The sequence below is a fragment of the Nomia melanderi genome, chromosome 8 (assembly GCF_051020985.1).
Source record: "Nomia melanderi isolate GNS246 chromosome 8, iyNomMela1, whole genome shotgun sequence".
In the NCBI taxonomy this organism is placed as follows: Eukaryota; Metazoa; Arthropoda; class Insecta; order Hymenoptera; family Halictidae; genus Nomia; species Nomia melanderi.
In genome coordinates this window covers 7,387,522-7,415,513 of record NC_135006.1, presented here as the reverse complement: position 1 = coordinate 7,415,513, position 27,992 = coordinate 7,387,522, and the positions used below count along the sequence as shown (strand labels likewise).

General features: G+C 32.5%; 5 protein-coding genes across 25 annotated transcripts in view; 2 read left to right on the top strand and 3 right to left on the bottom strand.

Annotated features, from left to right (window-relative positions):
* Window positions 1-14,602, bottom strand: part of LOC116426430 (Lipophorin receptor 2) — a 100,730-nt gene extending 86,128 nt beyond the window's left edge. For 5 of the 10 annotated variants that reach the window (XM_076370332.1, XM_076370329.1, XM_076370333.1 and 2 more), the window contains exons 1-4: window positions 13,936-14,515; window positions 13,605-13,848; window positions 13,301-13,527; window positions 4,136-4,258 (exon numbers count right to left, since the gene is read on the bottom strand). In XM_076370332.1, coding sequence (XP_076226447.1) covers window positions 4,136-4,258; window positions 13,301-13,527; window positions 13,605-13,848; window positions 13,936-14,008 — 667 coding nt within the window. In that variant the 5' untranslated portion in view covers window positions 14,009-14,515. Of the gene's footprint in view, window positions 1-4,135; window positions 4,259-11,761; window positions 13,218-13,300; window positions 13,528-13,604; window positions 13,849-13,935 lie in introns of those variants that run through there. The other 5 variants (XM_076370330.1, XM_076370331.1, XM_031975379.2 and 2 more) reach the window with 5 other exon arrangements.
* On the top strand, window positions 14,524-17,532 carry Josd (Josephin domain containing). Of its 5 annotated transcripts, none has more exons than XM_031975383.2 (6): window positions 14,524-14,664; window positions 14,983-15,182; window positions 15,264-15,478; window positions 15,581-15,761; window positions 15,848-16,098; window positions 16,296-16,797. In XM_031975383.2, the coding sequence occupies exons 2-6, from the start codon at window positions 15,129-15,131 to the stop codon at window positions 16,354-16,356; spliced, it is 762 nt and encodes a 253-aa protein (XP_031831243.1). In that variant the 5' UTR covers window positions 14,524-14,664; window positions 14,983-15,128; the 3' UTR covers window positions 16,357-16,797. The 5 variants fall into 5 exon arrangements, with proteins under 5 accessions (XP_031831243.1, XP_031831242.1, XP_031831246.1 ...); XM_031975382.2 differs by having other exon boundaries at window positions 14,564-14,814; XM_031975384.2 differs by having other exon boundaries at window positions 14,620-14,672.
* Window positions 17,390-20,457, bottom strand: LOC116426433 (putative cytosolic Fe-S cluster assembly factor CPIJ010948). Of its 8 annotated transcripts, none has more exons than XM_031975378.2 (8): window positions 20,362-20,457; window positions 19,466-19,537; window positions 19,297-19,392; window positions 19,053-19,208; window positions 18,704-18,974; window positions 18,371-18,619; window positions 17,924-18,301; window positions 17,390-17,841 (listed from the first exon to the last, which is right to left on the bottom strand). In XM_031975378.2, exons 1-8 carry the CDS (start codon window positions 20,440-20,442, stop codon window positions 17,600-17,602), a joined length of 1,545 nt encoding a protein of 514 aa, XP_031831238.2. In that variant the 5' UTR covers window positions 20,443-20,457; the 3' UTR covers window positions 17,390-17,599. The 8 variants fall into 8 exon arrangements, with proteins under 8 accessions (XP_031831238.2, XP_031831230.1, XP_031831233.1 ...); XM_031975370.2 differs by lacking the exon at window positions 20,362-20,457 and adding an exon at window positions 20,143-20,301; XM_031975373.2 differs by lacking the exon at window positions 20,362-20,457 and adding an exon at window positions 19,704-20,062.
* LOC116426436 (dynein axonemal light chain 4) lies at window positions 20,205-21,391 on the top strand. The gene is made up of 2 exons (XM_031975388.2): window positions 20,205-20,373; window positions 20,639-21,391. Exons 1-2 carry the CDS (start codon window positions 20,314-20,316, stop codon window positions 20,885-20,887), a joined length of 309 nt encoding a protein of 102 aa, XP_031831248.1. The 5' UTR covers window positions 20,205-20,313; the 3' UTR covers window positions 20,888-21,391.
* Window positions 21,392-21,527: 136 nt separating this feature from the next.
* Window positions 21,528-27,900, bottom strand: l(3)76BDm (trafficking protein particle complex subunit 8 homolog l(3)76BDm). Its single transcript, XM_031975341.2, has 10 exons — window positions 27,744-27,900; window positions 27,071-27,512; window positions 26,747-26,992; window positions 26,180-26,683; window positions 25,534-26,053; window positions 25,066-25,251; window positions 24,235-24,975; window positions 23,993-24,152; window positions 22,821-23,895; window positions 21,528-22,738 (listed from the first exon to the last, which is right to left on the bottom strand). The coding sequence occupies exons 1-10, from the start codon at window positions 27,898-27,900 to the stop codon at window positions 22,471-22,473; spliced, it is 4,299 nt and encodes a 1,432-aa protein (XP_031831201.1). The 3' UTR covers window positions 21,528-22,470.
* Between the last annotated feature and the right edge of the window lie 92 nt (window positions 27,901-27,992).

Genomic DNA, 27,992 nt, shown 5'->3' with positions numbered 1-27,992 from the left:
CGTCGTCGCGATCTTTTTTATGAATCAGGCTACTCATTCTAACTTCTAATTTTACTTGTAGTTTCGCGGAAAATGAACATAAAAACACGAAACAAACGTTATAGTTTATCGTTCGATGCAAACAGAGAAACGGATTGGCGATATTTACTCCAGTACCGTTTCAAAATATTGTTCCTTCTTAGAAAATCGCAATAAACAGCTACAGAGAAATGAATCGATTATTTTATAAACTTCTCGTCGATTTCTTATCGTTTCTCTAAATGCTTAACTAAACACATTCTTATTTATACTATTCGAATAAATGAATAATCAATCTATCAATACTTTTTTTCTCTCGTAACTTGTTAAAAAAGCATTTACGTATATATGTTTATGCAACTGTTCCATATTTGCCTACATAGCCATAGTGATCACAACAATTTTTGTCTTCCAATTAATTCATACATGGAATACTCCATTTTGCCTTTGTTTAATTGTATTTAAACAATTTTTCAATCGAGAATTCTACAAACTACAGAATCCCAAAATCTTTTTTCTCGAGAAAAATTATGAAAAATTGAAGTTCAGCAACAAAATCCTCCGATCGCTGTTCGTCGTAGTTGGCGAGCGGAAAGTAAGTTTCTTCATGTTTCGAGCGTATTGAAAGGCGGCGATCAAATCACTGGGAGGCTCGTGTATTAGCAGGTCCCACGAACAAAAACTTATATGATTAAATCCTGGTCACAGCTTCTCGCTTTACGGCCAAGGCGCAATATATTTAACGTTCCTTTAAATACAGTGTGTCGTTATGCAGCGTGCAACACGCGTCACCGCCGACACGCAATGGCGTATCGACCACCGAATACTATGCACATCATCCTGTTTATCAACAGAAACAGTTCGTTTAACAAACAAACATGACGCAAATTGTCCGCGACGGAAAACACAGGTCGCAGGTTCCCGAAGTACATATGTTTACGCACCCCCTACATAACAGCCATATTACCGAACAGTTTCACTTCGAAGTGTACAAGGTGGCGGCGATATATGGATAAATTTGAACCACTTGCGGATAAGGATTTTTTATTGCTACAATGGACGAGACATCTCGATTCTACGATGTCAAAGAAACAATTCTATAAACGAGATATTTTATCATCATGATGTTGATGAAACGATGTTATGGATGAGATATCTCGTCACCATAATAGCATCGTACGTACGACATCGTGAAGACGAAACATTGCAGCGAAAGAGTTAATTAGGATATCGAATTCTTAAGCTTCATGTTAACGACTGAAATTCTTGTGATTGTTTAGAGCTTAATGTTACTGCAACATTTGTTATTGTTATACTTTATTATTATATTGTGTTATTATATTTCATTGCTATATTTCATTATTATATTATATTATTATTATAAACTATTATTATTAAAAATCCCCGTCCGCAAAGGATTAAAAACTCCTAAGGCACTTTGTCATAGCCAATAGCAATCTGCGAAAAGAAAAATTTCTCTAGTTATGTTCACGCGATCATTCTTCGCCCTTAAGGATAGCAAAACCTAAACCTTGACCACACTGTATGTATAATTCATCCAGCAACAACACGATTCACAGCGAAACCGATTCACCTGAACGGGAAAGCTGCAGCTTTAATCGATTTTCGTTCCCGTTCTTTAACTGAGGACGCTTAAAAAGCATATTCGCAAGCCCGAATGAAAGGTTTGTGTAATGCTACGTGGTCGCGGGAGAAACGATTCCAATACAACAATCCTTTTTTTTTAACGATCGGTCGTGTCGTAGGTGGAACGTTTATTCGAAAGAGGTGAAAGAAAGTAAGGAATGATGAACAGCGTTCCCTAAAACATATGGACATTGTTCCCGGGGATATTTGGCTTGCAGAATTGAGAAAGTGGGGGTGCAACCTACGATAAAAAATTCGCGTTGAAACGCACGACACTTACCCCGGAAACCGTAAAGGAACGAACAGTACGGCTGTCTTTTAACCATTATGCTGTTCAACGCGGATTTTCTTTTGAAATATTCGTTGCGTGACATTTATAGGATTTTTTTTCATCAAAGTGAATCCAGCAGTTCACACGTTGATGTTACGAAATGACGCACGACTTCACGGAGCAAAATAGCTCAAATGAAAAGATGTACATCATTCAATTATTTCATTCAATTGCGTTATTATTAATACACTCTTGCTTAATGTCACCATTTTAAGTAGAATTATTTATAATCTAAAAATATTTTCAAATAAGCATTGTTATTTGAGCGAATCATAGTGGTTATAGCGATGCCATTCAACGTGTTAAGTTTCGAGAATCTATAGTTTTGAGAGAGAAATCAAATTTTGTGTTAATTCGATTGGAATTTTGATTTAGAGTGTGTGCTGCTTGATTCCTGTAGATTTAGTTTATTCTGAAGAATTTATTAATTATCTTGAATCAGGTAGGTGAATTCATTTATTTTCTTGAAGTTTTCAGAAATGTAGTTTTGGAAACGTAGTTAAATTTTGTATTAACTATAAAAGCTATTTTCATAGTATCTACTAGAAATGTTTAATTTATTCAAAAATTCTAGTTTAAAATCGTGGAGAATTTTAAATATTTAAATATATTCATATAATTTTCAAAGAAACCCGTAACACGCGAATTTGTTCGAGTATTTTACAGTTCGTTTTGAAAATTAAGAGTTTAAAATGAAATCTAACTAATATCTATTTTTACAATTAACACGCAAATAATTGATAGACATCTGGGCAACGTAAAAGAATCTAAAATTCGTTTCACAGTATCATTTCAAACTGGAAACGTCACTCCACAGATATTTACAAATTTTCCTGCACCTTGCAAGAAACGTTAACTCCTGCTTGCATCAGAAACCCGTTCCTTTCCGTTCTTCATAATTATTCATACTCGTTTCTTTAATTTCGAAAAAAAGGACCAGACCTGCCGTGTATCCCTGAAGAATACGAACCGCAATTCCGAACGGTCCGAGAATTTTCCCCTCGCCGATAGCTACTTAAAAAAAGGGGAATATAACCCGAAGGTATCCGGTAATCCATATTTATGAAGCCCAGAATCAAGGAACTTCGCCGTGCTTCACTTTCGAAGCAACTCTTCTTTTTAGCGAAGCAATCTTTACAATTTACCAGATAAGTCCACAAACTTTTTCGTATTTTTCGGGAATCTCGAAGCAGCGCGAACAAAACACATTTTACCATTTTAATCCTGCTGCATTGAATTTTTCGATCCAATCGCTTATGATAGAATAAGTAATACTTTAATGTGATACTAAATCATTGACAATTATTTCTAATGCCATTCGTCTTTGTTACAATAAAATAAGTAATATTATACTATGATACTAAATAAAAGTAAAATGCTAAAGATTTTCGTGTCAAAGAACGTGTTAACCCTTTGAGTGCTGAATACTCTCAGTCGAAACGTTCCGTGTGGACGGAATATTTTCTTGCTCATCTAAAGATCGATAAATTATGTCAATTCATATAATTAATTAAGTTGTAATTAAATTTAAATTGTAATTCTTCAGTTTTACCAAACAATAATGCCAAGAAACACGTGTATTAATCAAATACACTTATAATTGTCACCACAGCACTCAAAGGGTTAAATAACATTTTAACGTAGCCATAGACAAATCGAGAAGATTCGCCTATTTAAGATTGATCGATAAAATGTTATCTTCATTATCTACAATTTCTTAATATCCTACAAGTATCTATTCGTTACATTCTACAAAAAGACTAACTATCGCGCGAAAGAGGAATAATATATACGACTCGAACATGAACTTATGAACCGAGCCGACAGAAAAAAAAGAAAACTAATCGCTCGATCAAATTCCCCTCTTTCATTTCCTCAAATTTTCTATTATCCTCTTTTACCCGGAGTTTCGTTATCGATCAGCGTTATCCCGCGGTATCCAGGCGACCGCGTTATACGTACTCCCTTTTCGTCGTTCTTTATCCGAGGAAACAGGAAGAAGCGCGCAGCGCAGCTCGTATTTTATTCGATCTTGATAGGAGAGGCTCGGGTCCGCTACGCCGGTGTTCCCGATACCACTGGTACAAAGTGTACGCGCACAAACCGATACATTTGAATAAAACCCTTCTCATCGCTCACCTTTGCATTTCTCGTCGGTTTCGTCAGAATTGTCTTGGCAGTCGTCTGTATTGTCGCAGATCCACGATATCGGTATACATTTATCATTCGCACATCGAAATTGCTTTAAAGGACAAGTCTTGTCTGAAACAAAACAAAGAAACAGAGAAAATGAAATAAGGCGTCTCGAGATCCGTAAGGGGCGCGTGACGTTACGGGCGGAGGATTCGACGATGAAGAGGACAGATCGTCGAGGAAATAAGGATCACCGAAATGGACGGAATAAAGGCGGAAAGGAATACAACCGAAGAGAAAGAATAACGTTCCCGACCCAATTGCGAGGCGAAGAGAGGACGCCATTCGACGGTCGCTTCGTTATTCGCATATTACGTATGTATGTATGCAAAAGTAATAGCCGTCGCGTTAACCTTTTCGCTACGGACGCCGTGTGTAGGAAGGAGAGGACAGGCGGAGTGCGCGAACGAACACATGACGATTCCTCGGGAAAAAATGAATTGGAAATGCGGAGCTGAATTGTCCGAGAATGTTCAATTTAAACGGAACACGAGTGCGCGCGACGACGCAGGGGCACCACGGCGTTCCCCCCTAATTTCGCGCTTTCACCCACCGCGGACGAGAAGTTTTTTACACTCCTGCGTAACGCTTTTCGTGGGAAACGGAATTCCACGTTGGAGTCTTAAACGCTTAAAGTAAGGATACCCACACATCAGCCTTTCGTTATTCGAGCAACTGAATTATTCATTCGCAACTTTCGATTTTAGACATTATGGGCTTCCTTGAATGTTATCTCCTCGTATGATTTCCTTCGCGGCTATTCTTCTTGAGCGTTAAATGTAATCTATTATAAATTAATGATGTAATAGTACGAATTATTAATGGTAAAATGATTGATTGTATATAATGATCAATATCTAGTATTTTGTTGTTGATCATTTTTTTGTTCGCTGTAACTGTAGATTTACTTTCAAAGTGAATTTTGATAACGAAAATTGTAAAATAGGACAGCCCTGTGTCAGAAACGCAGAGACACTTGTCCTCAAAGTGATAAAATGAGTTGAAAGTTGTTGAAAATAATATTATTAAACAGAAAGATACTTTCTAGAATTAAAAGAAAATATGAAAGATACAAAGTAATTAACGGATTACGATAACATCTATGACGGGGACAGAACAATTCGAATGAATTGAAAGAAACCGTGATTTCTTCATTACTGACCTAGGCCACGTTATTATTCGTTTCACAACGTGTTTACACTCATTACCATCGGTAAAATACTCTCACTCGATTAACGATACACTTACACAGCATAATCACGAACAATAACGGAATCTGATTTTTCTTAACAGAAAATATTCGTACGTTATCAAATCTGACCCTCTCCAGATTATAGTTCTCCGACGATATCAAGGGTAACATTGTGAACGGTTGCAAGACATTAAAGTAAATCCCCTCAGATTTTGATAAAATTTGATGCAACGACTGCAAACCTCAAATAAAAAGTTTCTGTAGATTATCTGATATTTTTTGTACACATTTCAGATAAACACGAGGAAGTCCTTGAAGTTCAGATTATCTTTAACGGAAATGGGTGGATAAGCACGACGAACGATTAGTCCCGCGTTCGAAGTCTGCGTTCCAATAAATTACTTTTAATTTTTATTCAAAACGATCTTTATTCACACAATTTCAAATCGGAACTTCGTTAAAATTAATATTGTCGTGCGAACATCGTTAATCGACCGAATCTTCTTGCTATCCCTGGAAACGAATCGGTACAGGTCACGAATCGGATAATAACGTGATTCAGGCCGGTATTGAAAAAGTTTATAATGGGAAACAGCGACTGTTGAAACCATTAGCAATTTTTGCAAGCAAAAGTTTCCGACTTATAAGTGAACAACTCTTTATTACGTCAGCTGCCAAGTGCATTTGGAAAATATCAAATACCGATGCTAAGTGCTCCTGTGTAACATTAATAAACAAGTATTGTACTCTTTTAGTTGTGACAATAATAGTTTTATCGATTTGCAAGATACTACTCCGTTCGCTTCCATAATTATTATATAAAAGCGATCGCAACGAATGCCAAGAACAGACGAAAATATTCCTTTCTCACAAAAGTTTGAAAGTGTCAAGCGTACCAGTCAATGCATCAAAATTAAATAACGCCATTGCAAATATTCTCTTCTCGAACATAGTTTCAACGCTTCAATGGAATACTAAATAAATGTATTAGTTTGTCCAGAATGTGCTTCTAACAGAGCATGCCAGAACTTTCATTTCGTATTGGACGATACACGTGAAACGTAATATTCGAAAAGCAGTAGTTTTGAAGGGAGAAAATTGCTTTGTAATGAGAGAACGTAAATTTCACTCGAAATATGTAGTATTGACACCAAATAAATAACATAAGATATTGAGTAAACGATAACATACCGATCGATTTTGTATTTGACAAATATTTTGAAACTCGAAACGTTGTCGTTTGTTTGAATGCCAACTGAATCGCAAAACGCGCGACAATTTTAATTTACGTTTTCTTATACAATAACATTAAATACAATTCGCAATTCAATCTCGCCGCAGTCTTTTCCACGGAAAATCCCCAGCCGCAAATTTAGAAAAACGATAAGTCGTATTTGTTTAGCATAGTCGTGACACAAATAAAAAAACTGTATATAACGGAAGGCGAGCAATAAAATCCAGTCGCCATTTCGATTCAGTTCCCAACGGCCCGCGCCACCGGAAATAATTCGACGAAAACATTAGATCGATACTCGTGAAACCTCATTACTTTCCATTTTATTTCAACGCGGGTCGTATTTTAGTGATATCATTTCTGGACTATTTATAAGATCCGTTTGAATGATTAAACGACTTTGTTAGTTCGATTCGACAGGAATCGGAATTCCTGAAATGAAAAATTTTTCCTCGTTCTGAGGTAATTCGTTGAAAGAAAAAAAAACCCGCGAAATGCTTGAAACCGACGAATTAATGATCAAAAGAAGAGAATAAGTGCTAGTTTCTTGCTAGGATTTGAACAATTTTTTTTATTTTGATTTGAATGACGAATAATTGAATGTATCTATTATATTTAGAAAATTTTTCCCAATATTAATTCTATATATAAACAATTTAGGACAAGTTATTGAAATTATTTAAATAAATATTCCTTGATAAGGAATTAAATAAATAATTTTACATTTTAATTGAGCGAAAGTAACGACAAATAAGTGTGATAATAAAATTTCATTTCTCCTCAACGCCACATATGCACACTCGTTACATGTTAATCATGTATGCGTGACGAATTCAATTACTGCTGTAATGATTTCGATCGCTTTACAATTAGCTGGGTAGCATATAGCTCGAATGACAAGAATTATTGGAACACTGTGCCCCTATTTAGGGAGAGACAGTTACATTTGTAATATTCTAGTATCCTATCGTCTGCATAAATAATTGTACATCGCATCTAACGCTAAATATATTTTCAAAGATAACCTAAATGTTTAAAATTTAATATACAGACGAATAGCTGCAAATAAATAACTGATAGATTCATGAAATATTGAAATAAAATCATTCTGTTTCTTAATTTATACATACTTTTCCTTTAATTCTAAAAAACGTTATCGGTATTTTATTAGAAAATAATAAATATTTATAACGAAACAATAGTTAATCCCCAGACTGGGTGGTATAACTGGACACAGCATATCTGCGGTTATCATTATTCTTCAGATCGACAGTTTTAAAGTTTAGTCGAATATAATACCGGCCCAGATTTACAAAAGCAAGATTAAAAACAAAAATAGTTGGAAGTAAACTTTCATCCTATCCTGAAAATGGATTTTGTTTGTTCTCTTCAAAGTAACAAAACGACCTGTCCCTATTCGTTTTAAGTTCCAAGCTACCGCTCAACTCATGCGAAAAACCACTTATCCATCTTTCTTACTTCTTCAATCTTTACCTAGCAAGGAACGGCCATAGAATAACTAACTATTCCCGGTTCAATTCGCGACGCCGCTTTTGAAATTTTATCGTCTACAACTTCCTTTGGTATCCCCTGTCGCTTAATACCTAACGACGTAACGCCGGTTTTGAATACCGAACGCTTTTATAAGCAAACATAACCTTTCTCAGGTGTTGATCTTTGCCCTCTATTACCGCCACGCTTAAAAATCCAACGTCCACGTAACTGACATTTCATTCGCGATCCAATAAAAATCATTTCGTGAAGAACGATTACATTTTATATTCGAATCACGTAGTCTCATGAAATCCGCCTTAAAACACCATGTGCAATACGCGTACCGTAATGGACGTTTGATTAATGTCAAACACTCGGTCAAATTCCCGTGCGAAACATAATATCAAAGACAAAAAAAACGCATATATAGTGAGAAATGAATTGTGATACCCACATTGTCACCGTTGCCGCTATTTCATTGTCACATTTCCATTATCATTTTGAACTTTTATCATTATTGGTATTCGTGTTTTTCTTTTCAAGAACATTATACTTGTACTTATCAAAAGTAAACCATGCATCTGAATATTTTTTCTCAATTCTAAGGAAATTAAAATAAGGGAGACTTTGCCACCTTTTCGGCTAAACGTAACGGTTCGTTTCGAGTGTCAGTACTGCCATCTACGTAAGAATCTTAATTACACGCGCAACAACAGCGTCTAAGCGTCTGCATCTTGTAAAGCATGTCACAATAACGTCGAAAAGTAAGGATTTGAAACGTACAAGATCAATGTATGAAGATACAATATCTGCATAAATGGTAATTTGAGCGTTTCTTAGAAATCGCGTCAGAGGAAATAAGACTTTAAGATTCGCGACGCTAACGAACATCTTTGAAATCACGAGTACACGTTGAATTGAATCGAATTTCATGAACTAATCATACCATTAGCCGACTGATGCGCATGAAATCCGACGTCGCGTAATTCTGGTTTAACTCGCGTCGTTTAAATTCCAGAAATATATTTCACGGAAAATATGACGATCGACGAAAAAGAAAATCACGGGGTGGCTTTTCGCGTCAATTTTGATGTTACACTGACAGAAATAGAGATGCTGGATAAGAGGATCAATATTGTCGGTTCGATGTATACGCGTGCACGCAACAATGCCTTTGCTACAATGTTACGTAAACAGGTAAAACGCGCGCACTTGTGAAGCCTTTAGTAGTAGAACTACGTACCGAATGAGTCAAAATAATCCATTTCGAGTTTCTTGTTTCACAATTATAACAAAATGAATGTCTCTTTTAGAAATTATCATATAAATCGATCTAATTCTTATATAGGCAAACAGGTATTTGAATATTTATTTGTGCATCATCTATACAATTTGTCATATTCATATAAAAACTGAACATTTTTTTGAATTTTCATTTTTTGAATAATTTTCTATTGGTTTGTAAACAAAAAAGTATACAAAAATATTGTAATTTTAAGGATAAGCATTTCTGTTTCTGCCACGGAGATTACGAATGCACGACATAAAATATAAATAGATGTTATGATTTACAGATAAAATAGGAAATATGTTTGTCTGGCATTTAAGGTGTTAAATGGAAATGCACCGAAAGCCTGTCGCTCGAACGAATGACCGTGTGTTGATAATCGCGTAAGGAAACGACATTCCGCAGTCGAAATAAATGCAGGTTATAATTGACAAATGGTAAATATGGTCGGTAAAGGAAATAATGAAATTCCGGTTCGGTTTGTCAGATCGTGTGCGCCGGCCCCCGCGTTTAAACTAACTTCGCACAAAGGGAGCGTAACAAATTAGAAATTGATGTAATTTTGAGGCTTTGAGGTATTCGCAAAGCTAGAAACAGCTGCGACAATTTAACCTCACATTCCTATGGTTATTATTAAGATTCGATGACTGTGCTCAAGTACCTGTGCGGAAATAGCATTACCTATCTCGGTACTTCAAAAATAATTTCGCAATGATAACGTACATTGAATAGCCTTTGTTTGTATGTATACTATAAAAATGAAATAGATTTCTGTGGAAACATATCCTATAGTATAACGAATTTATTCATATTTCGATTCGCTGACGAAAAATATTATCAGCCTGTATAAAATATTAATTTATATCATGGAAACGGATGATTCGATTTTGAAATACGATTTACGTGACTTTAACGGCGCTTTTGAAGATAATAATTTAAATATTAACCACACGCGCAAAATTTATACGACGTTCAAAATACGTTTACGTTCTATGTATGCGACAAGTAAATCCAAACCGATTTATTCAATTTCTACTATGCCATCTTTTGAATGAAAGATCAATTGCTTTGTATTTTCGTTCGATTATTAAATAACTTTGTATGGTTGCTGTTTTAATACCCTATAATTGCAATAAATATTAAATATACACTCTGATATCGATTTCATCGGAAGCACCTTGTTTCACACGTGACAGTAAAGGTTAATAGAAACGTGATTAGACCGTAAAGAAGAAACATGTATAATCGAGTACGCATCATAGTACACGTAATAGTAGACGTTTCAAAAATAAAATTTTGATAACTATTGTATTATCATAATAATAATAATAATAAAAATAAAAGTAACCAAGTAGAAAAGAAACTTCTTATACATGATGTGTACAAAACTTTATGCCGTTTATGAATTTCTTTTTGATTGTACTCTAAAATTGTTTGCCTTAACACAAATATTCTCAAACTTCGATTACCTAATAATTAAGTCAATCACAAACAATGTACATGCATAAAATTGAAAATTACCTTAACAAAGACTATTTATTTCATTTATTTTTCAATTCCAAGAAATCAATATCATACAAATGTAATAAACAATCGTATCAGCTTATATTTTAAAACCGATTGAAAGTTACTCTATATATTTTTTTAATATCGAATAACAAAAATATACAATTCCCGGTCATCCAATGAAATACATCAATTATTCTACGGATGCTTTTTCCCCTGAAAAGAAAAGTTTCGCATTTACAAGCTTCATCTTTTGTTCCCGGCGCGGCGAAAATAAAAGCTCTCGAGGTATCCTCTAAAAGTGTGGAAATAAATTTCCGTCGCGAACGTCTCTATTGTCCGTAAGAATTACAACAGATAAATGGGAAACGAAATGAAAAATTCAGTGATGTGTATCTAACACTGCTGTTCTCTGTACGGGAGTTTTCAAGAATACCCCTGATCCTACCGGATGAGGAGCACAGTTGTTGCGAGATCTTCACGTGCTTCCATCTATCGCGGTCTTCCCCCATTTACAGAGAGACCAACCTCTCCACGCCACCAGCATCCCCCTCGTAGAGATCGCGGAGATATTGAGCTCGCGTGTCAGATATATTCTTTTACATTGGAGACTGTCCTCGTTTCCCGCGTCCTACGTCGACCGTATTCACAGGAACGTGTCGTCGAAAAATGCACGCGGAATATGTCGATTATGTAAGCGACACCCGGCGCATGGCACATCCCCATACACGTATACTCAGTCAATCAACAAATGTCGCGCGATCGCGTGAATTTCTCAAAAGAAAAAAATTCCGCTCCCGTTCACCTTGCACTTTCTCTGTTTTAGGTGGGATCCGACATTCGAAAAATGCGACTTACTGTCAGTGGAGAAAGCATCAGCCGCCGCGAGGAAGCCGAATATAGTCAGCAAGTGCAGCGGCGAAAGTACCAGCAGACGACAGCTTCGCCCCATAACAACCCTCTTTCCTCACACACCCGTTTCCTTTGTATCTTCCACTACACTCTCTACCACTGCCACTGACACCGAGATTCTTGAATTCGGCTTGCGTTCGCGATTCTCTTGGTCCACGATTTCAGTGTTTCCGGTGACTTTGACAGCCGGCAAGCCGGGAGGGATCGATCAACAACAACAACATCAACAATCCTCACTCACAGTGTGCTGACCGATTACCAGTAAAGTCTGGCGAAACCACGCGGTCCAATAGCCTCTATTCTGCATCGGGCGAGTCACGGATCCTCGATTGTGTAGGTGCAAACAGCCGACAATTGAGAGTGGCTGCGTGCTCGAATACAGAATAAAAAGTGTACTCCACGAAGTGGTTGAGACTGGCAGGCCCGCCCCGTGTACGAGCACCTCCGTGTCTCTCGCTGTATATCTCTTGCTCCCTCTTTTCGTCTGTCTTTCTCATTCGTAATACGGATCCGTCGTCCTTTCTTACTCCTGCGCAGCTATTCTATTTCCCTTCGCTGCACAGTACTGTTCCCTCTTTCTCTCTTTTTCTTTCCCTCACCCGGGCGAGACGGCGGCAACCACTGATTCTGACGCACCGATATCGCGCCACCTGCGCGCGCAAGTGCTCCCTCCCGTTTCTCTTCTTTCAATGGTATTCTCCTCTCTCTGTCCTGCTCGTACTGAAGTTACGCTACGTGCGTACTCGTAGCCTGTTTCTTTAACTGTATGCCAAGACCCAGCTTAACCTAAGCATGTTCTATTTCTTTCATGTACAGGTAACAGACTCATGTGTTGACTGCGGTAACGTCGCGAAAGTTTATGGAAACGAATTCTTGAATATCGTATATCGCGAGATTTGCATTAGCACTATTTGTTATCATTAAAACGTACTCTGTATACAGTAAAAAAAATTAACGATTAACTTTATTTTACAATATAACGTTGTACTTGTGATTGAGAATATACATAATAGAAGTTTCTTTATAAAATATTATTCCTGCACCAAAGACACAGCATTCCACATTAAAATGGTTGGTCCGTTAGCAGCTAAGAAACAGTTGGTTTGCGGATGAACGCACAAGGACACTATTGGATGTTTTGTAGGTTTAATACCTGAAAGTTTTGCAACAACTTTCTGAGAAACTAGGTCCCATATCCACAACTTTCCATCAGCTGAACCAGAAAGAATATGAGTATCGTGAATATCAACGCTTGATTCCAAGCATAAATTATCTGCTACGTGACCTGTGAATTCTCCAAGTAACTCTCCTGAGTCTTTGTCCATTAATCTAACTACAGCATCTGCACAACTAACCACTATGCATTGACCATCTCTTGTGAAACTAGCACATGTCACTGCATCTACAATATTTCTATTATACTTAATTACAGTATACATTTGGGGTACTTATTCTTTTTATAAACGTAATATGTTATTTGCTAACCTCCCATATAATCTTCATACATTTCACCAACGCGGATGTCATATCTGCGTATCTTCCCATCAAATGACGCTGTCAAAATTTCGTGATCTGATACCTTAACACTGGAAATAGAATCTTTAGCTTCTCCTAAACATTGCACAGGTTCTGGGACTTTAGAACGTACGTCCCAACACATAACTGAGTTATCTCTTGATCCAGAAATGGCCATAGTAGATTCTTCATTAAATCTAATATTTGAAAGAGAATCTATCTTATTATATTTGGGCTACATAAATACATAAAATACATTTGTGTATGTATTCACCTTACTGTATTGACAGGACCTGCATGACCTCTTAAACGACGAACCAAGGTTCCAGTTGCAACATCCCAAAGAATCACTGATTTATCTAATCCACATGAAACAATTTGACTACTATCGCAAGATGCACAAGCATCCATTACTTCATCTCCATGTCCTCCATACGTTTTTAAAGCAACTCCTCTGTGCGGATTCCATAATTTCAATTTTCTATCAGATCCACAAGTTAAACAGTACGTACCATCAACTAAAAAATATTTTTGATGAAAATTCATATCTCTTGATAAAAAAAATCCATATTAAATATAAAAAACTGACACAAAACAGTACATACCACTAAATCGTACAGACCGCACAGCTCCTTGCTTACAATCTATTTCTCTTATAAATTTGTATTCAATATCCATTTTAAATATATATATAAAAAAATCTTATCTAAGAATAAAGTAATTTAAATGTAGTAAATCCTAATTTTTCTAATGATTTTTCTAACATTTTTATAAATTTTACTGTTTAAATTCGAAATACAATCATATTCCTATACAGACTTTTAACTTAACCATTCAATGTGATTTCTAATATTTTATAGGTTAACTAATATTAACATTTTTATTAAATTCATACATGTATGCACTGTTCATAATCAAAAAGTGCAATAACATTATAATTATGTAATACAATCGTAAAATAAAATTTCTAATTTAAATTCAAGCAATTTGAACATTAGTTAAAATAGAAGCGTCAGATATCAGTAAAAGTTTGCGCTTTTAGCAATAGTAACATATAGTACAATATACACAGGTGTCGAACTGAGAGCTAACAAGTTCTCTAGGGTTTTTCCCCTCGCGAGAGTTACCCTTTCCATACCTACTTTCACCTATTTTGTACTGAACACAGAGCTGCTCACTTATCTACTTAACAACTCGGGAAGCTCCTAAAGTAGAGGTAATAGGGGAACCCCTGATCAGGTCACTAGCTTGAGGGAAACTAGTCGACACCTGCAATAACAATCTAGTTGCTAGTCTAAAAATCCCCAACTGTAATACCCACCTTGTAGCATTAAGTAAGCCAGTAAGCTAAAATATTTTATGTGTCAACTGCGTATTGTCATTGAATACTAGCATTTTCGAATAACACAAGGAAATGTAATCATAAACCTGTCTTACGAATATCTAACAAATTATAATTATGAATGAACGCAAACAAGTAGCACGTATGTTGTATCGATGTTTGTCGGCAATACTTTTCATTGATCTGTTATAAAATTATAGTGTATTTTGTAGTGACAATATTTGTTTTTGTCCGTAATATATATTTTGACTATAATTGTCTTATGAATGATTAATTTCTAATTGACAATTACTTGATTTTTTTGACACAGTTAACAGCTATTGAAAATTATGAATAAATGATATTTTACTGCAAAGCGTTTTAAATTTTGTTATGCAATAAAAATCATAGTGAGCAATGCAGTTGAAATACTAATAAAATTGCTAATATCACACAGAAAAAAATTATGTAAACAAAATGGTTGCAAATACAACAGCTGATATGATTGGATCTATATACCATGAAAGACAAGTAATTCATTAAATGTTTTTACCTGTAAGCTTATGAAACTATATTAACCTTTATACTATAATTTTTATCATTTTTTTATAGGTAAAAGAACTTTGTGCTTTACATGCGTTAAACAATTTGTTTCAAGAAAGAGGATTTAGTAAACAAGAATTAGATAAGATTTGTTACAATTTAAGTCCAGATGTATGGATTAATCCTCATAAGTCATTGTTAGGTCTTGGTAATTATGATATTAATGTTATTATGGCAGCATTACAACAAAAGGGACGTGAAGCAGTTTGGTTTGATAAACGCAGGTTTGTTAACAGAAAGTAATTAAAAATAATATGATATTTCATAAGTGTAAATTCTTGAATTACAAAGAAATTTTTAATTGTGAATTTATAATGCGTTTTTAGAGATCCTAAATGTCTATGTTTAGACAATATTGAAGGTTTCATATTAAACGTACCTACAGAGTATAAATTAGGTTTTGTGTTACTTCCTTTAAAAAGACGTCATTGGATTGCCCTGAAAAAAATTCATGGTGCCTTTTATAATCTTGATTCCAAACTGGATTCTCCACAACTCATAGGAAAGGTCAGTAAAAAACATTTAACTGATTTTCTGTATTAAAAGTAACATAAGGAAAGTAATATATTAAGTAAAAGTTAATATGATAATAGGACCACGATTTGCTTGTGTATCTAAAGGACCAGATAGACAGTAAAGAAAAAGAGTTGTTTCTTGTTGTGTCAACAGAAATAGGCAGTAATCAAGGATGGTTATTGAATACGTATGCAAACAAAGAAGGGATTAATGTAGATCATAATTCAATAACATACATTGAAGATGTTTATACGGATGTAAATTTAATGAAAGAGGAATCTAAAGAAATGAATGAAAATGAAGAATCTTTAGATAATAAAAACTCTAGGTAATTAAAGTTCTTTAACACGTTCACTGTTTTGTGCATGTATGTGATGTATGGTCATTTTTTCTGTCAGGTTTACATATAATGTATAGTCTGTGTTAAATTTATTCTTTTGTGGTAAGTGTGAGTGGAAATTGTATGTTAAATAGCTGGGGCAGTGAACGTGTTAATTTCTTTAAGTTATGTATTTTATGCTTCAGGCCAAATAAATTTAGAATGAAAATGACAATAGATCAAGAACTTATGATTCCAGGGAATTGAAAAACTGTGTATACATTTTTATGTATAATAGAACCAAAAAGATAATTTAATTTTTATTTGTGTTAATATATTATGCTAATAGATTTATATTTATTTAAAATACGGTTGTATTTTATATTATAATTATGTTTATATTTTTCAATCAAGTTTTAAAGAAACAAAGAAAATTTTAATGTTGAAATATATATATAAAATTATGTATCACCAATCGTTGATTTGATGAACTTGTAACAAGACTTTTACATGTTATTTTTATTATAACTATAAAGATAAGTTAATATTTGTCATATACAATCGGTTTAAGCAAAATTGAAATATAATGTGAGGTATCATTAATAACTGTGTATAGTAAACTCTTATTTCAAATGAATATCATAATATGAAGTGTAACTATTTTAAGAGTATTAATATTTATAATGTTTCTATTTACATGTCTGTATTATTTATAAGGATTTCATCAGTATTATTAGTTAAAAACTACACTATTTTAAGTAATTAATTTACTTACATAGTCTTATATATTAAAAAATAGTATTCACTTATTTTATATACATATATAAATATTATAGGCTGTTATTGTATACTATGTGCAATTACAATTACATACTATACATATTTACATTGTTAAGCAACAACTATATCACTTTTTCCTGAAATGACAATTGTTCTCTTAATACTTATTACTCCCTCTGTTCAAAAGTAAGTATTCCATTTATGCATAATAAAAGTACATAATGTAGACATTTATTTTAGAACGGAGGTAGTACTTACAAGTCACGTTAGATTTTTGCATAAAACAATATAAGATAATATGAAAGACAATCTTTTGCACTTCAAATAAATAATATTACTATGTAAATGTGATAAACAAATTGGTATGTAAACAATTTTCTATTTTATATTTCTTGTACATTTTAGCATTATAGTGGAAAAAACTTATTCATAAAGTAATTGTTTTATAAAAACATAGTTTATATTCGTTGTGCTATATGTTTTACTTCTTGTGAAATAGTTGTATGCAATAAACCTACTGTTTAAATAATACAACATAATTATTATTATAACAGAGTCGTGATTACATTTTAATTTCAATTTAATAACAAACTTTTATGTTATGAACTATTTATACAATTTTTTAATGTACATAGATTACATATTAAAAATTTATGAAGTACAGATTTCATAATTATAAAAATTGTTAGAACCCCACCTGTATATAGTGAAATAATAATACAATGTGTAACTACCATTTTATTGCAAGAGCTGTATTCATTTTTTTAATTTCATGGTACTGTGTGTGGAAGAATGCTAAGACTTTATTGGTAGAATCTCCTCCTAACCAAGTTCTATAGAGGTTTTGAATAATCTGATTTTTATTAGGATCGCTTTGAGGAAGTTCATGATATGTAGATTCTAATTTTAATGCCAACTCGCGAGGTTGGATATTATTTAAGGGTCTAATTTGTGCTCCTCCGTTAAGACATCCTATTAATTAAATTGACATATATGAATAAAGGTATCTTACCTTTACACTAATATATATATACACATATATAGATGTACTTACCACAAGGACAAGCCATAACTTCAACATAATCATATGTACACTTTTGTCGCTTTAATTTTTGCACAAGATTTTGTATGTTTCTAAATCCATTAACAATAGCAAATGTTAAAAGTACTTTTCCATCCCTTTGAAACACTGCTTCTCGGAAGTCGGGATTTCTGAGGTTTTTAAATTCAACATGTACATCATTTTCTCCGAACAAATGTTTCACAGCATAACGGAAAATAAAGTCTGCATAACCACCAGATCCAGAACCACTATGGCTATATAGATCGTTTTCCAAATTATCAATTTGTGATCCAAACGGCCTTTTAATCTCTCTCTCTTTTACTTCATTTAAGACTGTATTGGATTCATTAAGCATTTGTTCTAGTTCAACTACAAATACAAAATGAATATAAAATACATGTAGGTATTTATATTACAAGTAAAATTTTAAATACATACTTGGAGTTATTACGCAATCTACATCTCTAGATTTTCTATCCCGATTGTAAAAGTCTTCTCTAGATGCTTCCAATTTCTTATCATAACAAGGCATTAGAGTAACATGGTACACTTGGTCTGGTAAAAGACCCATAGTTTCGGCTAAATAATATTTAACTAATGATCCCATAATCTGTTGGGGAGATTTTGTTACACTAATGTATGGAAGTATGAAATTACCATGGGTCTTTTCAGCATAGCACACCCAACCTATGTTTAAATATATGTAAATCTTAGAACCATTAAATTTGTAAAACATTAATATTCTGTGTTGTTTTTTATTAAATGTATTACCTGGGCAAGAAGAAGATAACATTGGCAAATGATTATCTACACCTCCTTTAGCTGCTTTATAACGTTCTACAAATTCTTTAGCTGACTCTAGAAGCGCAAAATCATCAGCTACAGTCATGTCCAAAACTGAATCTGCTCCTAATTCATAAAAATAACCAGCGAGTTTATGTAATGCTTCTTCTGGATTGAGACTATAACGTTCTGCTATGGACAATATTGCTTGTACAGAGAGGCTAACAAGTATGTACATGGAACATGTATTATTTACATTCTGAAAAATGCATAAAAAATATTACTTCTAATTCATACATAATATAATATCAATGATTTTTGTTTTAATAGTTATTACTTGACACTGAGAAACTTTATCCCTAAATACTCGTAAAAGTTCTTCTTGACTTTGTTGTGTTACTAATACACCCTCTGCAGACGTGATACAACCACTGCAAGCTAAACAATCAGCAAGTGTGATTTCAACTTTTTGCAACTTTTCACGTTGTCCAATCTAACAAATACATTATAAATAAAACAATGTGAAATAACATTGATATGCGATGACAATACTTTGATATAAATATAATTAAATAATATACTTCATTTAGTACTGAAGGTGTACCATCTTCCTCTATTTTTATTTTTGCTCCAGTTTTCCTTTTTGATGCTTGAATTTCAATGGGTTTAATACATTCCTTATTTACAGAAAGAAATTACATGTAAAAAAATGGTATACATAAAAAAAGAAATAAAGATTAAAGTAAATACCTGTGACGGAGTAATAAAATCGTCCAGATTTGTTAATTGCAAAGCCCCGCTGAACCGAGATGTCATTTTTGTCTGAAAAAATAATTATTTATTACGATCATACTTTAAGAATATTTTCAAAGTTCACAACGCAAAGTTTTAATCTTTAAAGAAAAACAAATTTTTTGTTAAATAACCTAAAGATTTATTAGAATTATGTATTAATTCATTTTAATATTTTCCAATTATAAATACATACAATTTGTATGATACCTAACTTTTTATTATGTTAAAAGACAAAATGATACATCAATTATACTGTTACATGCATTACTTAAAACTCTTATAAAATCTTTTAATTTTTTGGATCTGATAATCACTTTTTTAGACGGAAAATATAACCCCACTTTCAATCACTATGTTAAATAATGCTTTCTTAAGTCTACTTCTGAATGTAAACAATTAAACTTTGAAAACATTTAAGAATTTATAACGATCAAATATATTTTACGCATTTTGTTTTATAAGTTTGAATGACAGGAACAAAAGCTTTTATTGTGACAAATACAAAGATCACATGTGTGAACATATAATTACAAGTATAAATTATTTAATAAATGAATGTAAAAATATCATATGTATCATATATAATTAATCAAATATACTCCAGATTATAGTAAAATTACAAAATATTTTACTTCAAATAAGTATAATTTGATGAAGGAAACCCCTGCAGATATGCTAGAATTTGAGAACCTCTGTCTTAAGGGTTGAGGGTTAAACATGCGCCTGGAAGATGGCAAATTCTACTTTGTCTCTCAAACAGGAGCAGTACCTGTCACTATTTTTATGAAATTTTGATTTGAAAGATGACTGAAGTAAAGAAAGATGATATCGTTAAAATTTTACATACATACCCACTTTGCAGAGTAAGTAAAATAAATTGTATGTAAATGGTAATTACATATTTTGTAAAAAATATATCTAACTACTGTCATCGGGGTTTAATCAATAATAGTTATTACGAAAAAAATAGTTTCGAAATTATATCTTTTTGTTGTGGTATTATTATTATTATTATAGAATAATTTAGGAACATATTATTAAATTTTTGTTCTTAAACGGGAGTTATTTCTATAAAATTAAGTTATAAGTTCAGTTGATTATCATACATTTAAATAATTATATTTTCAGAAATGTGATATGTCAGATGAAATGAAACAAGAAGCAATGGAGTTGTGCGTTACAGCGGCTGAAAAATACGCGGACAATTACGAAAGTGTTTCTCGTATGATCAAAGAGACGATGGATAAGAAGTTCGGTGCTTCATGGCACACAGTTGTGGGCGAGGGCTATGGATTTGAAATAACTTATCAGCTGAAGCACTTACTATACATGTATTGTGCTGGAAATTTAGCAATATGCATATGGAAATCAGCATAGTTAAATTTACAAAAACTGCAATGTTTTATCGATGCACAAACGAACGTACAAATTGTATTGCAATAGTTAAAAAAAATATTAACTTTACATAAAACGATTTATGCTTGAAATAGCAAATTAAAAAATTGTATAAACAAATGTATTGAACCAACGTGACGAATGTATGTATTTAGAGACTCATATTTTACATTAAGCATTGAAATTTATATGCAAGTACATTTATATATATTTATATACATATACTTTAAATGCTCTCATGAATAAGAACAAATAAGAAGAAATTTATAATTTTTCTACTAACGGAAAAGTATATGTGTATATGGGAAAAGGAAATATTCATTTACATTATAGAAATTTTATAAAATATTGAATATTTGTCTAATATATTAATTTTATTTTTGTTATATAATTATTTTATTTCTTTATAAAATAACATGATTATTTTGTTAATATCTACTACATAATTTAAATTGACTATTATGTAACTACTGTCATAACTTAACTCAGGAACCATGTTGCCAGAAGTTATTTGATATGAACTATACAAAATGTAAATTATTGTGTACAGATAATGCTATGTCAAAATATCAGTATTGTTGCATGTGCTTGTATGCACATCTGTATGTATTCCATACGCATAACAATTTACACATTTATAATAAGTATGTATAATTAATTATTTATACAAATTAATATTTTATATTTCTTTATTCATTTATGTAAAAATATTTAGCAATACTGTTGTGTGCTGTTAATTGTACAAAATATAAAGTATCATATATAAATAATAGTGGAAAGTGTTATTACTATGATTTCCTCAGAATTCATTGGGTTTTTATTTTTAATGGTTCCCGCTGTTTTATAAAAATTGTATATGTTTTATGTATAATCATGGATAATAATTCAACAAGTCTTGAAATTACATAGTCTGTTAAAAAATAGCTTCATATTATTTACATATATTGTGCATAATTGATTCAGTATTTAATATGATTCTTATTAAGTGTTAAATATTTACTTCTGTATCTACAACATTATTCTATTAATACATATTTGCATATTATAATTGAAATTTTTTATTGTAAGAAATTTATCATTTAGTTTTTAAGTTTGAAGTATTTATTGTTTACAGCATTTCATAATTATTAATCTATACATTTTTCTTCTTATGTTATTTTAAAACATGGGAAATGCTAATTCAGAAAATATATTCATAACATTGTTTTGTTTCCACAATTCAATTTTGACACTTATTTGATATATATCGCAATTAATCTTATTTTTACGTAAAATAACTTTAATGTACTGATTTATAATAATATAATTTATGATAATCTTTTAGATTGGACTATTCCATCTCTGATGTATACTATAAACAGCACTGTAACAAATTAAAAAAAAAGAAAATCTGGGATCTGTTAAATAATACACATTAAATTTATAAGTAAAGATATAATAGTAATAATTTGACCTGTACTAGATATTTACATAGCATCAAGGAATGATTTTAAATTACATAAATGAAATAAATTTATTACATTACTTGATATTACTAATAATAATAATGCTTTTATGCTTCTTAATTATTTACTGTCACCATTAATAATACATATGCTTTCCATTTTCCACTTCTGTAAGATGAATTCTCTAGTATTTACAACTCTTACAGAGACTTCTACACGCGCTGCTAAATCATACGTTCCAGGGGCTGGAAGTACAGCTTGTAATTTTACAGTATTGCTGGTAAGTGGTCCTATATGAGAAGAAATTGCCGAATGACATGCGTATCTATAAAATGTAGAAGCTTGTGGAGAATATAACTGCGATTTTATATTTGGAAGATGTGATCCACTGAAAGAAAGAATAAAATAATTAAAATATCTGTGAAATTTGTGTTTATATAATTTTGAATATAGTTTAGTGTGTGATTTACCTGCTAGTACCTATTGTATTTACTTTAATATCGATTTGTGACTCTAAATGATTCTGTATGTACATCATTACTGGAACGAAACACAGACGGTTTTGATTGAAATTATGAGTGATTTGTCTATCGTGACTTAATGAAAAAGATACGACGTTCTTCAAAAATTCCGTTTCTAAAAGTTGTTCTTTACTAGTTACAGTTAACCAATCGGGTACATTTTTATCCGGCCCAAATATTTTCAAGCGTGCGCCATACTCATTGGGCTCAACTTGAATTTCTTTGGGATGTTTATATGTTTTATTCAAATATTCAAGGTCAAGATGATGTTGGCCAATCGCTTGTCTAGAAATAGTACCACCTTCAACCACCTTTGCTTGCCATTGAAGAATTAAAGTAGAATGTAAGGACACAGCGGTTGATAGATGTGACTGTTCTATATTTTGTGACAATCGTTGAAATTGTTGTTGCATTTCAACCGAATTTTCATTTACATCCAATGGTGGAATATGTCTTCTTTGTATAAAACTGATGTAAGGATAATTCACATCTAATGTTGTACTATTAGTTTCTTGAGTTAAGGACACATGAGAAAATACTGACTCGCCCTCGGACTTTTTCCTTAACTTCAGCATTAAATGAAACACTTCTTGAGGTTCTATTTTAATGTCACTTGGAAGGACAGATGAACTGAATACAGACCACATATCGCTTTGAAACAGAACTTTGGACAATATAATTTCGTTCATAATGGAATCATGAACGTGATTTGCATTCTTAACGCAAACAATTAGGTTTAAAGTGGGTGAAACATTTTTAAATAATACACTTCTCGACGCGACTGCACTGATTTGTATGGAATCCAAAACCATGAAATGCCACGTATGTCTGCAAAGTCGATGCCTTACTACACTTTTAGGATCAACGTTCTCGTAGTAAAAAAGTAAGTCTAAACGATGATTTCCTTTTTCATGTGGCGCTCGTATCCATAACGGTATTGTACAAAACTCTCCAACATTTAATGTATCATTATCAAAAGGTAATGAAATTTTTGTTGTCAATTTATTTTTTTTCACTGAATGCTCTGAAATAAGAATCAATGTAAATAATATAAATTAGTGAATTAATTATTTTATAATCTTATACTTAAAAGTTGTATAAAATATATCAAATAAATTTACCTTGTACATTTATATGCTTGTCTCCTAATGAAAACAGTTTTGCATCTGTAGACGCTAAATACACATTTGTCAGTGGTGCATTTCCTACATTCTTTAATTTAACATTTACTTTTTGAATTTCACCACATAATAGTTTTGAAGATAAGTTACTAAAGAAAACCTAAAAGTAAATTTATATAATTAAATAATAGAAATATTAAACTTTTACAAGTAACTGCATTTCAAAGTATTATTTCAAATACCTGCATACATGGTGTTTTTTCAATAACATTCATTTCCAATCTATAATCTACACCATACAAATTTGCACCAGGCTTTTCTTTAACATTTTTTAATTTAGGACCCCTAATTTCAAATAACCTTTTTCCAGAAATAGCTAATGTTGGATTAACAATTGGCATGTCTACTGCAAGTGCTGGATTAGATAAATCATACCCTAAGCCTAACACTTTTAACTCTCCTACTTGTTTTGGTATAAGATACAACATAATATACTGTTTACAAACTGGTTGCAAAATAATTTTTTCTATTGTTTGCGTTTCTACCAATTTTAAATTCTCTGTTGAGTTCATGTCATTTGTAATTTGTTTATCAGCAGAAGTGAACAACCATAATAATCTGATATTAGATAGTGGCAATGGTATATGTAACGGATTATATAATTCAATAAAAAAATGCACTGGTTCGTTCAAAATTGCATTTGGTTTCACACTGTTATTACTTGTTTTGGAATATAATGCAACTAGTGGTTTGAATATCATAGGTGGTGACCCCTGTGCTTCTGTTATTAACATTTCCTCCATTTTTGACCATCTTACATCATCGCATTCTTCAGTATCAAATGAAACATGACTTGCTGGAACACTGTTTTCATAGGGCCTAGCTGTAGGACCATATAATACTTTTATATTATTACTATCTATTAATGGTAAAGGCAAGATAGGAAGCTCGTAACGATTTGCTAAACCTTCCTGTAACAATAACTGTAGAATATAATAGTTAGTGTAAAAGAAATATGGCATACATGAATTGCGAAGTTATCTGTAATTAACAATAACAAATGTAATACATACATTATGGATATGTAAAAATTCACGTAAAAATGTAGCCTGCTGTGGAGCTGCTTGCTTACTCTCAGCATTTAGCAACTTTTCAAATGCTGTAACAGCTTCGCCAACTTGTTTCAATGATGCTGCCTGTCTACCAATAGTAAAATGTATATGATCTTCGGCTAATGACCATCCTTTTCCATCATATACCTAGTAACAGATATATAAATATGGATTACTCTTATTGCTACATTATTGGATTGATGAAAAATCTTGGTGTTTCTTGTACGTGGTTAATAAAAAATTTGTTTTCTTCAAAGCAAATGTTTTCAAATTATTGTAACATGTGTAAAGGACACTTCTTTCTTCGTTTTTATTTAGTTTTAATTTAGTCACCGAAGAGTTGAGAGTTCTTTTTTTCATTTCTTTTTAAAAACTCATCAAAATTTTTGCATCAACCCAATATTTTAATTGATAACTAATTAAAAGTACCTGATACGCCTGTTCGTAACATCGTAACGAATGCTTTCTTTGACCCGCCTTTGAGAATCTGTGACCAGCAAGAACGGCATGAAATGCATATTTGCGCATCATTTTCGGCCCAATAAAACAATAAGCTGCTTGTTCTAATAAAAGTGCTGAACGTAAGTCTGATTCCTCGCTAGTCATGCGAATTAATTGTTTTGCAGCTTCTCCATATAAACTCCTGCCTTTTAAACTTTCGGCACTGAGAAGCGTTGCTCTTGTTGCAAACTGTGGCTGTTTACAACTGTTCAAATAAGTCAATATTGCATCATCCATATATTCAATAGTTTTTCTATTAGTTTCACCTTGCATGAATGCACTTAAAGCAGCCATTTCTAGAGCACCCGCATAATAAAGCCAAGCCTGATCTGCTGCAAAATCTCTTTTTGCACTATGATATGCTTGGTAAGCAAGTGAATAGTGACTGAACATGAAACACAAGTCACCTAAGCGACGCAATTGTAATTCTGGAGATTCTGTTGTGTAACTGAAATCCAAACAAGCTGGATCTTTATATATTTATATATGCAATTTTACAATTTCTTTCTTATCTACTACTATATTACTTAAGATTATTCAAAAGGATGGTGATAAATATTGATAAACAACATACATTACAGCATTTGATGGAGTAGGTCCTGGTATACCAGGCTTATTCGTTCCAAACCATCGTCTTGTTGCACTAAAAAGTGATCTACTGACACCTTTTTTATTTGATATTACATCATTTAGTAGACCAATTTGCTTTTCTACATAAGGTAATAAACTTTTTAAACAGAATTCTGTTATTAATGTTCGTAGTCTTTCTAAATCTTGTGTAGATAATCTAGCACCATGTTGCGTTGTTACATAACTAGGAGAGTCTGCCCAAACATTTACATTTAATGGTGTATTATTAATGGCTTGCCCTTTTGTATGTACAACAGAACTTGGATTTTGTGTCTTCTCGATAGTTGGACTTAAAGGATGAATTGTAACAGAAACAGCTTCTTGACCAACTTCTAAATGCATATTTGCAGACTCAGATATTTCAGGAGAAAAATTAATAGTACTATTTACATCTGGAGAAAGAAGTACAGAATTTTGTGGAGCTACTGGTGTTCCAGCTTGACTTGTCCTAAAACATAGACTTTAAATATGCATTCTTTAAACAATTAAAGGAGCGTGATAAAAATTATACTTTTCTGTATCAGTGGAAACTTCATTAGGCATAGAAGAAACTCCACTAGTATCTGCAGGAGTACGAGGAGAGCTACTTTGTTCACTACCTCCAGATATATCTGAATGCTTCACTAGAAATTGACTCCAAGGATCTGGCAAATGAGTATTGTCATCAATTTGACCTGGTGGTCTTGAATTCATTTGTAATAAAAAACAATTGTTAGCACCATAAACATTTTTCATTTCTGTAAAAACTACTTCAGCCCTACAAAAATTGCAAATGATTACTTAAAATTCATAGCATTTAACATACAAAAAATTAATAAAATAAAAGCATAAATACTTGTTCTTATCATCTTGTACAATATCATGTACTAGAATGTAATATCTAAGTGTATTATTATTAAACCATTTTGGCAATTTCCCAGGTATACTCTGATGTAACTGTGCACCCATATTTTGTATTTTCTCCAAAGGATTGTCCTCTGCTGTAGAAACAACTATCATACAAGCAAGAAAATGCTTGGTAAATTCATGATCTGATGGGAATTGAATGCTCAGAAACATTTCTCTCCATGCTTCGAACCAAGAAACTGAGACAGGTATTTCAAGCTCTGTGGTTCCAATTCGGATCAAAGTTGTATGTTCACATATCATTGAACTAACTGCTTCATTCAGCATTTTTTTAGCAACATTTGGTTCTGGTGGATGAGCATTGACATCTTGTATAAAAAGTCGAAGACTTCTAACTGTTACAATGTTTCCCTGCGGATCTTTAAAATGACCTATTAAAATGAAAAGGCATATTAACAGAAAGTACTAAATCACTAAATACAATTACATATCCTACTACAAATGTATCACACTGAAGAAAAACAGGAAGATATTAAATGGATAGTACTTCGTTTAATTAAAATTTTTAATTGCATAAATTTAAATTTACTGATGGATGAAAAAATAATGAAAAATTATCAAAACTCGAAATACGAACTCAAAGATAACCGTAAAATGCTTACCTTCAGTATTTAATTTGCAGAATGGTTGCAGTAGCTCAACGAATGATAAATTGTTTTTTTGACAAGTGGCATCAGCTGCAGTTGAACATACAACAGCGATTTGCGGAGAAAAAGCATTATTTATAAATTCGCGAGGGGTTAACTTACACTGAGCCATGATAATTCCTATAAAGCTCTATTCAGGTGATCGAGGTTACGTATTACTAAGAAATAGAATTATACGACGATAATCATTTTGGATGCTACATT